The sequence below is a fragment of the Lotus japonicus genome, chromosome 2 (assembly GCF_012489685.1).
Source record: "Lotus japonicus ecotype B-129 chromosome 2, LjGifu_v1.2".
In the NCBI taxonomy this organism is placed as follows: domain Eukaryota; kingdom Viridiplantae; phylum Streptophyta; class Magnoliopsida; order Fabales; family Fabaceae; genus Lotus; species Lotus japonicus.
This window is the reverse complement of record NC_080042.1, coordinates 58,057,423-58,074,612: the sequence shown is the minus strand read 5'-3', so window position 1 is coordinate 58,074,612 and position 17,190 is coordinate 58,057,423. Positions and strand designations below refer to the sequence as shown.

Sequence of the window (17,190 nt, the reverse complement as noted above, 5' to 3'; positions counted from 1 at the left end):
GGAAGCTTTCGCTTGAAATTGACTCACACTTGAGGGAGAGATTGTTGTGATATCAAATGTGAATAAATTATGTATTGAAAGAAAAAAGAAAGTATTAAGCAGTTTATAATTGAAATGACTCAAACATCAAATATCTTAAGATTTTTGATGAAAGATGTGTGCAATCCACTTAGTCTACTCTTAAAGCTCAGTATAGAGATGTTTTGATCCATAGATGGTGGTGGACATAGATTCTTCCCGTGAAGTTCGAGCTTGAGGAACATAAAGAAAAATCAATCAATCCCCTATCAGGATCTATTATCTTTATCCTAAATGTTTTGTTTGGTAAAGGAAAGAAAGTGTGAAGAGAGAAAGAATAAAGAGAGAAGAGAAAAGATGAGTAGATAAAAAGAAGTAAGAAATAAAAAAGATTTAGTAAGTTGTTTGGTATGATAGAAAGTGAAGAGAAAGAAAAGAAAAAAATGGTGTGGAGTCGTGGATCTCTTATTTGGTTGTGTAGAGTATGAAAATATAGAGAAAATAACCTGTATAAAAATATGTTTTTATCCTAATTATAAAATATTGTAATTCTGTATACGATATTTTTTCAGCATTTAATATTTATAACAAATGTTATTTTTTTAGAAATTTTAATAATTTATTGTTATTTCTATAAGGGGTAAAAGAAGAAGAAAAATGAGCATTCTCCCTTCATTTCTTTCTTTACTAAATTGGAGAGACTCAATAAAGTGAGATGTCCCCAACTTATTTGGTCCATCTCTTCATACACTATTTGAACCAAATGGGAGAGATAGAGAATCTCTCCTCAAACTCTTTCTTCCATATTTTTTTTTTTTTTTTGCCAATTGGGAGGGCAAACGCCCATTTCTTCCATGTCTTTCTCTCTTCATAATCAATTGTAACAATCCTAGTGTTTGTGAGACGGCCTTGGACGCATAATTTTACGGCATTGGAGGCTGTGTGAATTGGCATATTACAACAAGAATATTCTCCTTCCATTTTTTATGAGCTTTTTAGTTTAAAGTAGTTTCTAAGCAAAATATATTCGGTCAAACACTACCTAAGAATTGATTTGAAGTACTTACATGATGCGTGGTCAATTCGCTAGGGTGTATGTTGTTGATGTTGATACAACATTGAGTATTGTCTACACCTTCCTATACTTGTGTGGTTTGCAATGGACATGTCACCAAGGATTGATTGGTGAAGGAGAACATCAGAGATTGAGGGGTTTAATATGAAAACGCGAAAGAAAAACATAAGAAATGGAGATTTGAAATTTTTTTAGATTCAAATCTTTGAAATACTTTAAGCTTAATTCAAAATCATGTTAGTGAAACAAGGAATAAGCAGAATAGAGGAGTAAAGGAAAACACACAATATTTTTATACTGGTTCATCATATCCATACTAGGGATACTTCCAATCCCAACAACTTTGGGATTTTCACTATTTTTAAGAAAGACTACAAGGATTATCAAGCCTCTAAAGACGTTGACAATCCGGATACTGTTCACACCTAGCCCTAACTTATATACTTATAAAAATACTGTTTTTGACCTCACAAAATACTAAGATTATATGTTGTGTGAGATCTTAAATGAGAACTCAGGGACATTTTTCCTGTGTAAATAAATGCAGGAGAAAACTCATCTACAAAGAATGATGCACTAAAACATTTCGAATACTTCAGTTGTAGATGGTCAGGGTTGGAATGATAAATTAATAGCATAACAAAATCTAATAGCTCACTTATATTTTGATCCAACACAAAATGTGTTGTAAGCGGTACCTACAAGGTCTAGCACAGCTAGTAAATAGCTAGGTTCTTTGAACATTTAGTCCAGGGCTCGATCCCTAAACAATGCATTTGGAAAAAGATTTAATGTAATCTCTGAGTCTCAAGAGGATTAGCCTCATAGCACCTGATTATAAAATACCTTGAGAAACCAAAAAAAAACCCGCTGCAAGATGAGCTAAGTCATCCCAAATTGACACACCTACATCTACATGTGTTAATGGTTTTCTGCCCTGTAGCAGACAGTTTTGATCATTCAGATGTTGAGGTAGGTGCATGTAAAGATCGATAAATTCTGTAGTTTTAATTTTTCACACAGATGGACAATAGCAATAGATAGCAAACAAAACAAAGCGCACGTTTTCTATTAATTTAAACCAAAACATACATGCCCTTAGATTTATGGGCAAACATAGATTCATATGATATCACAATCAATGAGAAGTACAATCCATGATTGGAATATACACACGTTCACACTGCATGAGTGCATGAGACAATCTAACACCAAAACTTAAAAACAGATTACTGTTACCACAAAAGCTCAAACATAGCTATCAATAAGGGATTTCCTCATCTCGTCCACAATGGCACTAGGCTGTGCTTCCCTCAGCTTGAAAACGCTCTCAATTACAGAAAGCTCTGTTGCTGTGGTGTCTGAACCACAAAATGCTGTCCAATCATTAACTGTCATTCCAGCAGCTATAACTTCACTGCCCCGGTTCACAGTCCCGGCCACCAAAGGAACCTGGAGTAGAGTAGAAAGTTCATCCAAGTCTTCCACAGAAGTATGAGGGTGGACCTGTAAAAATTGTTATGGATTAAATTATAAGCGAACTTCGAAATAAAAATTGAATATTAGTGAAGCCATGGGCTAAATAATAATAAGAAGAAGAATTAAAGTTTACTCACCAAGCCACCTCTATTGGAGATGGTACAGTAGCTACCAACAAGAATATTGCCAGCAATTGTCTGCCTGAAAACTTCCACCCCAAGAACATCGGCAATCAACTCCTCAGTTTCCTGAACAAAACTTCCCAGTAAATACTAGAGAAAGCCAGGATTCATATATAAAATTTTAAAGATAAATGGAAATAACATGATGGAAAAAGGAAGAGAAATTTGAAACTGTAATGGGATTACATTTTAATGACCCAATATGAGAAATTAGCTCCCAATGTTTCATAGTAAGAGAACACATTCAGCAGACAAGCAAGACTTGATAAAAATCCTCAATAGAAAATTATCTAGTATAACAATCTAAGTTATTATTAAGAAGGATTTGTTTCACCAACAAATACAAGCAAAAGGAACTGGCCAGCTTAATCTTCAGGCTTTTCTCAGCATTCTTCATTCAAAAATGCCAACAAAAGAGAAGAAAAACTTAATGGCCATTCAAATAAGTTTCTTCCTTTTTTCTGTAGAAGTTGAAGTTCTGAGTATATATAACCATGAACCCAAGACCACATTTGAATTGTATATTTGGAATGACTTGTAAAGGTCAAATACATCATAGGGTGGTCAGATTCAATTGGCTTTAACACATCCCAGAAACCTTGCGAAGTAAATTCTGCATTTTCTTTTCAAGGAACTATTTACAGTTTAGTTGAATTGTCTAAATTAAGGTGATAATTTGCATATTTCCCTTCTCGGTATCCATGCTTAACTTGACATATAAGTATCTCTTCAAATCAATAACCCATCCTTAACATGAATAACTAACTAGTACAGAAAGAAAAAAATATATAATCTACAGTAAGACAATACCCTGTCAAGATCAGTGTGAGTGAGGGCCACATGGTCATTACATGCAATACAATTTCCCAGAGCAGATAATCTTTCGTCTATCCGCTGAACAACAACTTGATCAGGCAGACTGTTTCTCAAATGTTGAAGTTCTTCAGTAACAACCATGGCAATAAGACCAATATAAGTCAGTATAATATCATAACAGATGTGGAATTACAAGCCACCAACAAAGACGAAACATAAGATAGAAGAGGAAAATAAAATACTGTCATATTCCAGAAAGCCCACCGACATCAGAGAATTTGTACAAGTGAAGATTTATAGCCAGCAAAAAATGAAGAAAATGCTGAAATGCCTAGACTAGAGTTCATATAAAGATATGACATGCTTGCAGGCAAACAAAAAGTTTCAGAATCTTAAGAAAATCAGCTAGTTGGATAAGCCACAAGACAACCATCAAATATTCTCTGTCTGTAATTATGTAATTAAACAGAAATGTTTGATTAATTATTTTCAATTACAATTATACAATCGCAAGTGTTTTTTTATAGAAATAGAGCAAACTTCAGCATCTCATCTTTGTTGCAGCAGTCAGAATCATCAGTCCAATGCTGAATGTAACAGCTTGATATTCATTGACAAAGTCAAAAAAATGATTTTTTCCTTTTTTGGGGAAAAGGGAAGTTTTTTTTTAAAGCAAGAGATTATATCATCCGGAAAAACTGCGAAACACTCCTCAAGGGAAAAGAAGAGGATCGAACCAAAAAATAGGGACACGAAACCTCCAAAGAGCAAGCAGTTATAAAGACATTCTAACAGGCCACATAGTACATGATACTAAAATAGCATCATGAAGTACTAAGAATTAAAATGAACATATAAAATATGCACCTTGGTCAGTGATGGTATGGGGCAAGAGAAGCCCATTCTTGTTTCCTACAAACCAATAAAAAGGTAATTTAATTAGGTACAATAAAATGATAGTGAAAAAATATAACATACAGATGTAGTCATTTTTTCCTTTGTTAACTAATGTAAGAATGTTGTTAAAAGTATGGAGCCATCTCAGCCAAATGTAGACTAATACTCCTAGAGAAAAAAGACTATCTGAGGGTAAGAAAACCTTACCGGCACAAAGACGACCAATGATACGAGTGCCCCCAATAGATGTCTTGACCACAGGGATAACATCTGCCAACTCAGTTTCGAATACACTACAGCATGCAACATATTAATATATTAATTTCGAGGACCATCATAACAATTTCAAACTATTTGAAATCAAATACTAGTAACTTGTACAACTTAATTCCCTATTGGAGTAAATTATAAGTCAAAAAAGAATGAGAACCTGTAGAAGTTTTCAGAACCTCCAATAGCAACCAAGCAATAGGCATTGGTGAGTTTAGAGAACACTCCAATTTCACAATTGTTCTCAAACTGAAGTCCTGCGGAAAACACAAATTAACTCAATGTATCAATTAAAAAGTAAAAATCATTCACACCAAAGAAGATCATAAAGTAATACTAATTACGGACAGAAACAAACTCCTATAAAAATATACAGATTCAACAATAGAGAAAACATATATGTCACACTTACTAGTTGCCATGATTGAGAATGGACAGAATTCTTTGACTGAAGTAATCAAATTGAAGATCTACAGAGTTAGAATTCATATCAGGAAAAATAAAATAAATAACCAACCAAGTTTCATATGGTAAGCAATGCTAACGATATAAACCTAAGCTCTAATCACTCACAACCCTCATGTACTCAGTCATTCGGTATAGCGGTCAGCATTTCAAACCAAATCTCTCATGGGCAGCCTTGGGTTACATACTCAAATATTAAGTAAGTTGAACTAATTTTCAACAAAATGGAATGAAAAAAGAAAATGGAAAAAAGGAAGGATATCTCCACCATGAACTTGTTCTTTAAAAAAGGTTCGGCTTTCTCGAATTAAAACATGAAAGCAATATTCCCCTTGCATCTTTTAGCAATCATCTTCATTGAAACATCCAAACCCAATAACACCCCAGCAACTCCCAGCATTAGCAAAGTTGTTTATAAGAACCCTAAACACAAAAAGGTCCTAATAGTGAATTTGCTCATTTTGGGCTAAACAAAAAAGCTTTTTTTTTTTTACTCTCAGAGAGCTTTCTGAACTATTCCTCAAAACATGCATTAGGTTAATTTCAGCTCAGAAAAGTTTTCCTTTTTCTTCACCACTAGCTTCATATCTATAACTTCAGCTCAACAACACACTAAGTTACACAAAAAAATCATGGGAACAACTGTAACATGAAAAAGGTGAGAAATTTACATTAAAATCAGAGAAGCCCCAAATTCCGAAATAACCCGTAACCTAATTTGGGGTATTGGATTCAAAGATGAACCGAAGAGAGAGAAGCATGAAGAGGAGAATACCTGGTGATGGAGGAGGAGGAGGCGGCGTCGGAGGAGAGGGTTTGCCGGATAGAAGACTCGGATTAGGGTTCTCTTTTCTAATAGAGATATACCGTGGGCTGCACGGATTTCATTTTATTTTATAGATATATTTAAGACTTGATTAAGTTTTGTTTTTTCTCTTTAATATATATCTCATTTTTAATTTAGTCCTTGCAAAATGAAAAATTATATAAAACTTAGGTATAACATTATTGGTATTTGTTTATGTTGTTGTCCAATGAATCCTCAATTTTTCATTTTTTAACATGTGTCACTAAAACTAGGTTTAAGGAATTGTGTGTAAGTTTTGTCTTTTTTTTTTCATGTTCAGTATGTCCAAAGCTAAAAACTAATCAGTGTTAAAGATTTACGTTCTTCAAAAAATATAATTTGCAATTGTTTCATCGGTTAAAGAATATGTTTTGAATTCGACTGGCATGAACCAAAAGGATATTCGAAGTAATGGGTGAAAGAATGTTAATCAACTTTAATAAAAATTTGAAATATTATTTGGAACATAACCCCAATTAAAAACCCTAAGATTTGCTAAGAAGTTTAGAAACCCATGAATTTAGTTGAAAACTCAAAAAGTAAAAGAGTAAACAACCGAGACTAATAAATAATGATTGTAAAAGATTAAGTGCAAAAGCCAAAGGTACTTGACCTAAGATACTTTACTAGTATTTATTATAAAATTCAGCAGCAAATTAGACTTTCTTTTCCCTTCTTCTGTGTCTCACGAGTCCAAGCCCAATGGGAGTAAGTGGCTTTTGACTGTACTCAATTTTGACAACCCAACAATGCGCACCAACTTTGCTTACTTCGACCCAATACGATACCCACTTAATCACCAAATCTTCACTTGGACTCTAAGTAAACATTGTATCTCTTTAAGTTAGCTTCGCCTAGATTTCAATTGAGTCAAATTCTGAGTTATGTAGCTCAAGACATGATCGTTTTAGTCCAAACAATTCAGATTCGCACAAGTTCCAGCGACAATATGTTTAAAAGAAGACTTTGACCAAGCTAGAGACAGATTTTGAAATTTTGATCAACATGGAAGTTGTAGAGCTTTCTTTTAGCTTACCAATGATATATTATTTGTCCCATTCCGACCACCATGGCTTCAGATTTGACTTGTTCTAGTGCAGAGGGTCATAGAAGCTAAAATTCAAGAGTTAAGCATTTTTCAAGTATAAATTCAAATAAGTATGACAAATCAAAATTCACCTAAGTCATCAAAACAATGCAAAAGAGAAATCTAATCATGTTAATCATATCACCAATGATGTGCATAAATCATGCATTGATCATTAATCATAACACTTAAGAGCCATTTTTATGCTTCGCTATCATCCTATGGCTTGAATCTTTTTGCCCTGCGTTGAAGCTCAATTCCTAAGTAAAATGGTAGATTAGAACCAAAATTATCAGAGAAACTAATATAATTCAAGATATTCCCTAAACTAACAAAACTAGGGTTAATTGAAGGATATTTAAAGCACATAGGTAAAATAAGTGTCAAAAAAATATTGTAAACTTTGTAAATTTGGCACTTATCTTGAACAAAAGTCGTGATTTATTTGGTTGTTCATTTCAAGTATCAATAGCAATGTCCTTTACTTTTAGAACAACAACATATTGGTTGTTTCTATTTGATTGATGCTTTGATATTTGTCTAACATACATCAGTTCTAGAATGATTGTGGTAGGGGTGGAAATAAGCCAGGTCAAGCCAAATTTTGTGTGGCCCAAGCCTAGCCTGCATTGTGTTTTTATGGCCCAAGCCTGGCTTGTGGCCTGTCAATAAGCCAAATTTTAAGGCCTGACTTGGCTGATTATAAAGTCTGGCTTGACCTACAAGCCTACTTAAAAGCTTATTTATCTAAAACGGTGGTGGTCGTGACTCATGGTTGTGGAGAACACACAGACTTTGGGCGCCACAGTGGTGGCTGGTTGCGCCCGCAGCACGCGTGCTTGCCTGTTGTTGTTATGCCTCCTATGCTTTGCTAAAATTCTGAAAGGCTTCTAATCTAGGTTAGGGACTTAGGGTTTTATGTTTTATACAAAGTAAAGTAAATATCAGTTAAAAAAAACAATATAGTATATTATTATATTTTATTTATTTATAATATTAATAAAAATAATAGATAAACAAGCCGGCCTATCAAGCCAAATAGGCTTTTATGATAGCTTGGACTTGGCCTTTTTAGTTAATTAAGCTTTTTAAAAAGCCTAAGCTCATCTTTTTTAGTAAACGAGCCAAGCCTAGGCAAGCCTCTGACGAGCCAAGCCACAAACCCATGTTGGGCCGCCTGGCTTATTTCCACCCCTAATCGTGGGTAACTTACCGATGCGTTACGTCGTCGATAGCTTACTCATGGTCATAGCCATGGCTAATTTTTCGATGATCCAAATTGTCGCTAAGTTACTGACATAATTGAACATGAAAGTACCAATAATCTAGGTCGTTGGAATTTTTTTTCCTACGCCTACTCATCATTATTCTCCTCCTCTTATTCCTCCTCCTCCCACTCGTTTTTTTATAGGAAAATGTTAGTTGTTAACAATGTTAGTAAATTAGTCATCCTCAGGGTTCAAACCCTGGATCCTTCACCCTTCATCTGACTCTACCCTTATGTCCCTAGCTCTTACCACTTGAGTTATCCTCCTCCCACCTGTAGTGGAACAAGGAGAATAACTTCAATGGCAACTGAAACAAAAAACACCCTCATCTTGTTTCATCATCAACACCGTAAGCTCCACTTTAAGGGCTTCATACTATAAGGGGGCATCTATGGATATTGAGACTTGAACGCGTGAATGCAAAGCTCTTGTTGGCTCCTGTGTTAGGGAAGTGACACTGAATTTGTAATGGGCTGACATATCACTTGCACCATAGATTTGTCTCTTGCGTTCCCGCATGTTGTATCAATCCATAGTTTCATAATAGTGGAGTATTCAACTTCGGTGGCTGTTAGGGTGCAAGTGCACACTAGGTCTTGCACCATACAAGAGCAATTTTTACCTATTATAACAGGTAAAGTAACCTGCTGAGAAAAAAAAATAAAAAAGTCATATTACAAAATTATCCTTCTATTCTTCCCCTCTTCCACCTTTGTCCTCCACCGCACATCCCTCTTCCCCCCTCCCCACTCTCCCTCACCCACCTCCATCTCCAGTCTCCGACCAACCACAACTATGTGCCTCTCTCTCTCTCTCTCTCTCTCTCTCTCTCGTTCTCATTTTGATCTCTGTTTATTCTTCTAGATCCCTCCCTCTCTCAAATCATACCATACATGGTGTGTGCTACTGTAGAATCTGAATGCTTTTTTCCACACAGTATTACAAACTAGGCACTTAAACTAAATTTTTAGGAATTAAAAACGGACCTGAATGCCATCCATGGTGTGTTCTACTGGTAGTATCTGAATTGATCTGTGGGTAGCACACACCAAAACACCATGTCTCAAATTACAAAAACACTTTTAGAAAAAAACAAATTATTAAAACAGATCCTTGTCCGTTTTTGCCTACCTTTATTGATTGATTATAGCCTTTTGGCATCATGAGATTAAAGAGTGGAAAGAAAATCTAGGACAAAACACACAAGGAGGAAGTAAGCAAAGTCAGATTCTTTGGTAAGGTTGATTCCAAAGAAGCGGGTTCTCAGTCCACAACAACAATTCATCACCAAAGATACAAATAAAAACAGACATGCAAATTAGCAAAGGGTTTCAATGATGAAAGCAGTTCATGGATCCACACAACCTTTCCCTCCCTGAAACACCATTGTAGATCGAGATTTCGAGGCAGAGCTTCTTGGGTGAAGATGAAGAACAAACACCCGGTTTCGAAAGATCAAGCCTTTCACCACCTTCGACCCAACCCAGAGCTACAATCAAACCCAGCAAACCAACCAAGAACCACCGCTCCAATCTCCCCCTCGAACCTTCACCCCGTGTAAAGCGTCAAGATCAAGTTTGAAGCTTTTGCCCAATTCGCAAACGAGGTGATTGCAATATTTGGTTTATTTTGATTGTTGTTGGGATGATGGTTCACAAATCTGGGAAGAGGAGCCAGAGTGGGAAAGGAGGCGCAGAGGAGTGGGAAGATGAAAGGGCATTTGAGTCAATACAAAATTAAATTAAGATTAAAATATAAATACAATATTACTGATCCAACCAGTTACCAATATGGTATCTAAATAGCATATTCCATTCTTGTGGCTATAAACACCTCTTGCACCGGTGCATGACCTATTAGCTATTGCACTTAGACAACACCCATCACCTTCAACTTCTGTTGAGGATAGACTCATTTTCCCATCAAACTTTTATACACAAATTAATTTTATTGTTAACATTATGTATAATATGCCATATGTTTATTATTTAAATTACCATCCGTTCTTAATTAACTGTCTAGAAATAGAAGAAGCACAGATATTAAGGAGTGCAATTAATTTGGTTAATTTTTATAAAAATATTATTGAATTTTTCTATTTTACTCTTTATAATTTATTTTACCTTTCCTCAATTATTGGATAATGTTTTTTCTTATCTATATCTATATCTATATACTATAGAAAAGAAGAACTCTGTGAGACCCACTTAGATGAGTTGGCACTCCCAAGTTCACTCTCAGTCATCCTCCTCTTTAGCTGACAAGTGTCAAGTTCTAATTCATTTTAACTAATTTATGGCCAGATTAATTTCTCCTTGATTTTAGTTTTATGTTCAATCATTGTCAAGCATTCAAATAATCTTGAAATAACTTATTAATTATTGTTTAATGATTTTTTAAACCGTTCATTAATGTTGAATAAAAAATTTCCACTCATCACAAATTACTTATGGAATAATCATTCAAAATATCATTCTTTTTCGTATATTTTTTTAAAACTATCCTTTAATGCTAAAAACGGATTTTGGCTTTCGTTATACGATTTTTAATATTCCTTTTTCTTATACGTATATTGCATTAATTCATTAGTATTATTATTTCAAAAAAAATTGTTATACAGATATTTTTTTTTATGTTGTTCAAATCGTTTTTCGCTCCAATTATAGAAGTTATATATCTGAAATAAATATTCAAATTTGCTTCGTTAAAAAAAAATCAATATTCAAATTCAAATAGATTAAATCAATCAACCATAATTAATCTTTTGTTTTTTTCTTTATTTAATTTAAAGATAAATTATGCAAGATTTGCTCTAATTGGGATCAACATGTATACAATGTTACCTTTAATTTTCTTTACAATAAATTAGGAAAAGTCAAGTTTTTATAATCCTATTTTTGTGAAGGAACCCACGTTTTTTTGTTATATGAGGAAAAATATATTCGAATAAAATCTAAACAATTAATTAAGATTTGACTAAAATTTTAAAACCTGATTCGTATTTATGAAAAAAAGAACTTTTTAAATGAATATCAGAGAAGAATTATTCAATCAGTTTAAAAAAAAAAACTAATTTTAAGTAATCAGGTGGTTGCATCTATTGTGGAATTAAATCAATCAACCATACATAAATTTACTTTTTTTTAATTATTCAAAGATAAATTATGCAAGATATGCTCTACTATTGATCAACAAGTATTCAGTGTTACCTTTAATTTTCTTTACAAAAACTTATGAAACTTCATTTTTTTCCAATCCTATTTTTTGGAGGAATTCCACGTTTTAATGGTAAAAATATGATTAATATTCAAATAAAATCTAAATAGTAATTGTGAAGAGTTTTATTCTATAATCAAAATAAGTTGGAACAACATAAATTTCGTAGATTAGGAAACCTAATATTGATATATTCACATTACCTTATTTATTTATTTATCATTCTTTCCCCTACATACGGTCTAAATTTCTTTTCCTCTGACCTATTTGTTACTTTGTAGTTTCTATTAGGTTTGTTTAACATTTTCAAATTATACACTGTTTATCTTTGTATTGGTTACTGATATAACTCTTATATAAATTTTTTCCTTTGTAGGTTCTATAGCTCAAATATGCTTGATTGACAACAAGATCGGTTATGAAGTTTTTATCATTAATCATGGACTACAACTTCTAATAAGGGTTCATGTTGTTGTCATTGTTATGTTTATCTTATTTCAATTTCAATGTAGTGCATTCCTTAAAAACTTGGTTCTTATAACTATTCAAGTGTTGACATTGTGAGGTCTTTACAACCTCATCAAATTAATATATTTAATGTGGTTCATTCATCTACATGTTTGTAACATATGTTCAGTTTCATATCTGTTCTACTAAGTCAAAACATATTTCTACTGATTCATCTTTACAATAAATTTAATCTCCGTGCAACGCACGGGTAAAGAACACTAGTAAGTGGAGATAGTGAATAAGGAACCGAGGGTACTTATTTGCAATAATCCATCCATCACATGATATCCGTGATAAACATTTTTACAAGAGTCAACATTTACCCTTAGTTTGAAAAAGACAAAAATAAGTAGAAAGGATCGTCAAAGAAAAAAAACACACCTTCCAACGATTATTTTTTTTAGTTTGGAATGCAAGAAAATTGATAGAGAATGAAATTGTGTGTTGCCCACCTATTAGTTTTCTTCTATCAAGAGAGGAGAAAATCGGTAATGGAGATGCTTAAAATTAATAGATCTAAAGAGACCCTCACTTCTAAATTTAAATAATAAAATAATAAAATGATTTCAAATAGTAATAAATATTAATTTTAATGATATTAAATAAAAATTATTAATAATGATATTAAGTTTTTTAACTATATTTTTTAAATTACATTTTTATAAAAGAAAAAAGTTATTATATTAAATTTTTACTTAATGATATTTATGTCAAATTGTAAACATACTTTTTTTTCTTTGAAAGAGTAAACATACGTTTTTAATTTCTTTTATTTTACTTTTCATTTCACTTCATCTCTAACTAATTTCACTTTTTTCTAATTTTTTTAGTTTTTTCTCTTTCTCTCTACTCTTTTTTTTTTTCTCACTTTTCTTCTACCTACCAAACATACCATCACGCATGTCTAAATTACCTTATAAAAAGTAGGTCTGATTTTTCTTTCGAACTCTTTGCGGAATAAAAAATAAGTGGGGTTTGGTTTGAGAAAACATTTTATTTTTCATCTTCATTTTCTGAAAATAGTATTCATTCTGAAATTTTTAAAAATGTATAAAATATGTTTGTTTAGACTCTTTGTTTCAATTTTTACTATCGTCGTCCTTGTCCCTACCGCCGCCACTACCTTTGTCGCTACCACTAACCACCACCACTAGCATCCACCAACTTCAACCTTCACCACCGCCGTTTTTCATCCCACTGCTTTCAAACCATGAAAACATTTTTTTTATCATAATTTAGAAAATATTTTAAAAACATTTTTGAAATATCAATCAAATATATTTTCAACTTTATTTTATGTTTTTTATGAAAAGGAAAATTAAAAAAAAAACCATGCAAACAGAACCTTAATCTTAATGGACTAAAATAATGATTTATTTTTTGGTACAAGATTAAAAGAATGATAAATCAAGAAACATGAGAAATGAAAAAGGGAAAAAATCTCAAATGTCAAAACTAACTAAAAGGGAATCAATAAATGGTCAACCTGATGTGAAATTAGACAAATTAAGGTCATCTGCACGTTCACAATTGCCAGGGTGTTGCTTCAACTACAAGGAACAACTGGTCAAAGCTTTACGTGTTGAGCTTTAATTATCAAAGAAAATTATTGCATCCAATATCTTGCCCATTTCTTGCTCTAATACATTCAGTCCATAATTTAACATATGCATTATTTTTTAAAAATTTAAAAATGTGTATAACTTGATATATATGCAAGATGCCAAGTTGTCTTGATCTAAAATGAGGATTGTAACTTGTAAGTTGTAACTAGCAAAGTGGTAGTTTAGTAAAGCTCCGGTTAATATGAGAAAACAAGTTTAAACCAACTACGATTTGTCGAACATCCATTTAAAGCACGATGAGGAATTATAGGAGAGTGTTGGGGAAAAAAATCCTCATCATGCTTTGATATTTATTTGAGTACTAATTCATCTATTTATTATTTGATCCTTCAACCTTGAATGAAGACATATGAGCTAATGGCAGTTGTGGACAAATCCCTACTTTGCAGGATGTATATGACAAAATGATGGGAGGCGATAGTAATATTTTTTCATTTTGACTAAAAGCCCAAATACAAAAAAAATTAACCTCACAAATAGAGTATTACAACTATAACTATCAAACATGAAAGGACCAATCCAAATTGGGATGACAATGGGTAGGGTCTGGGTAAGGTACTATACTACCCATTTTCATACCCGCGTTTTAAAAAATTACCCGTACCCGCTCCCATACCCGCGTGGGTAGCAACTTGAATGCCCGTCACCGTACTCTCTGGGTACCTATTTGCCCATACCCGTGCCCATTACCCACAATTTAGCTAACCAAAATATATTTTTCACTATTTTTGTTAATAGTAAACAAAAATACAACTACAATTTTAAATAAAAAACACTAATAAAAATACAAAAGATTATTCAAATACTTAACAAATAAAATCATTAAACTAAGCATATCTTTTAGAAGGAATAAACGAAAAAGATATAATTTTAAATTTATAATTTAGATTTATAATATAGCCCTAAAGTTGTAGGTTAATAACTTACAAATTTTAAAAATAAGTGGGAGTAAATTAGTGAAAGAGTAAGTTTGAAAGCGATTCCTTAAGTTAATTTGTTATATATTAAATAATAATAATAATAATAATAATAATAATAATAATAATAATAATAATAATAATATGCGTGTGCGGGTATGGGGCGGGTTGGGTACTATAATACCCATACCCACACCCATACCCGCTACTTTTTACGGGTAATTATCCATACCCATCTAGCGGGTTTTTACCCTATCCATAGTGGATATTTTTTGCGGGTACCCTATGAGTCCTAGACCCATTGCCATCCCTAAATCCAAAGGAAGGGAGAACATCATAATCTCTATCAAGAGAGGACAAACCATTTATGTTGAATTGGCCTCCCTATATACATGCTTCCAATGAATGTTCAGACAGTCCAACGCGAGTCTATTAATTTCCTTCACAAGGCAAACACTAGTGGATAAACTCAGATCGGATTCAATAAGAAATAGTAGTAATATATTATTACATATATTTTGCAAATAAGTGGCAACCTCCAAATCGGATTCAATAATTAAGAAATAGTAGTAATATATTATTATTTAATGTTATATTTTTACATCTATTTTGTTATTGAATATAATTTAATTTATCTCACTAAATAATTAGTTGCTTTAATTTACTAATGTTGTCACCAAAAATCTACAATGACTATTTGGGCAGTTGAAAAAACAAGCTAGTCGTCGTATAGGAACTAGTCGCTGGATAACAACCAAGAGCTAAATAAGAATAATCATGCACTTGGACATGACTTGTGGATAAACTCAGAGTCTTGGGCAGAAAGAAAAAGATATTTCAAAGCTTCTAGAATTTTTTCACGTGCATAATAGCAACGAGTTTAGTTCCTTAATAATAGAAAGAGTGATTTATTCACTATTGAACCAACCATTATAAGGAATACCAATTTTGAATAATCTTCCAAGCTGACTATGATAGATAGCACTAACACCCCACAATTATGATGATTGGCATCATGGCATGAAGCATCATCTGGGTTAGTGGTTGGTTGTCTATCAACTATTGTAGCTAGTCAAATTACTCCCTCTAAATAGGGGAGAATCATTTGTAAAAAAAGACAACTCAAACAATAAATACAATAATCTACAAATTTCTCGTATTTGCCTTTGTCATTTACTTTCCTGCCTTTGTTTTTCAGCACTTTACTTTATTTTCAACCTTTACTTTCAGCCTTTTAAGTTTTTTGTTTATCCATTTTTAATTGTTCCCTTAATTACATAGATCTACTTCGTGCTTGACCTCTCAATAGCAATCACTAAGAGCTCTTTGAAGTGTCTTAGAAATGTGCACTGAAGAACAGAGTCTCTCCCTTGAGTAATCGTTTCATTAAAGAATCATTACGTTGGTTTCTCAGCCGACTCACACGGCTACTCTTAACCCAAATATATTTGAAACAACTAATTGGAATGCCATGTGGGACACTTATCTTGCTACTGAGAAGTTTCCATCTCTATTTCATGACTTAAGTGGTGCATGCAACTGAGGTCTGAATGCTTCAAATTTTGTTGTTGTGGCTTCAAATAAGGTTGTTGTCTTACTATCGAGTCCATTAAATGCTCCAGAACGTAGGCTAGTGCTTTTGAACATGGATCTGAATGCTTCAAACTTGTTGTGACATCGAATAACCCTGAAGGTTGTTGTCTTGGATTGATCTTGAAAACTTGAACTTTGCCATCATGAGTTCATCTTTAAACTTGGATTGGTATTCCTTAAACATTTACCTTTGTACTCTATGGGTGAGACTTTGAATTGACTTGAAGCTTGAACATGCTTTCAAAACTCTCTTCAAAACATTTTTATAAGAGCGTGTTTTGTGTTTGATGATTGACCTTCTTCAATGTAACTCGTCAAACAAATTTCTTCAAACGGGCATTCAATTTAGTCACATTACTTGTATACTCAATTTGATTCCACCTTATGGCATGACCCTTGAAATAATCTTTTAAGCTCTCTCTTACATTAATAAAAGGATTTTCCCTTAATTCTAGGTGATTTTAGAAATTTTAGTATTAATGGCATAGAATCACATAGAAGTAAATATGAACTAATGAACTATAAAGAGGATTAATTTTATCTATTTTAACTTCTGTGAATTACTTCATCCTAGTATTGATCTCGCGTCATGCACGAATGGAATAATAGTACTTTGTCGACATATATACATAAGATATTTCTATATTTCCTCTCTCGTTTTTCTTTTTTAAATACGTACATCACCTATATAAGTTTTTTTTTCTAATCCTAGTTACATTCTAATTACATTTTTTTCTAATTTTTTATGCTTTGAATCAATATACCAAAACAATTTTAATCTTTCACATATATATACGAAAACATAAAATATAAAAAATTTGAGTTAATTTCCAAATCAATCCTTTAAAACTATTTGATATCATTTTTTTATGACATATTTGATATCATTTTGAACGAAAGATATGCATTCTTTTTTTTTATTTTG

The 17,190-nt window shown here is 32.6% G+C and overlaps 1 protein-coding gene across 1 annotated transcript; it reads right to left on the bottom strand.

Moving 5' to 3' along the window:
- Nucleotides 1–2,134: 2,134 nt before the first annotated feature.
- LOC130738516 (eukaryotic translation initiation factor 6-2) lies at nucleotides 2,135–6,112 on the bottom strand. Its single transcript, XM_057590506.1, has 8 exons — nucleotides 5,978–6,112; nucleotides 5,150–5,207; nucleotides 4,898–4,994; nucleotides 4,675–4,760; nucleotides 4,438–4,482; nucleotides 3,565–3,695; nucleotides 2,710–2,820; nucleotides 2,135–2,599 (listed from the first exon to the last, which is right to left on the bottom strand). The coding sequence occupies exons 2-8, from the start codon at nucleotides 5,157–5,159 to the stop codon at nucleotides 2,342–2,344; spliced, it is 738 nt and encodes a 245-aa protein (XP_057446489.1). The 5' UTR covers nucleotides 5,160–5,207; nucleotides 5,978–6,112; the 3' UTR covers nucleotides 2,135–2,341.
- Nucleotides 6,113–17,190: the final 11,078 nt, after the last annotated feature.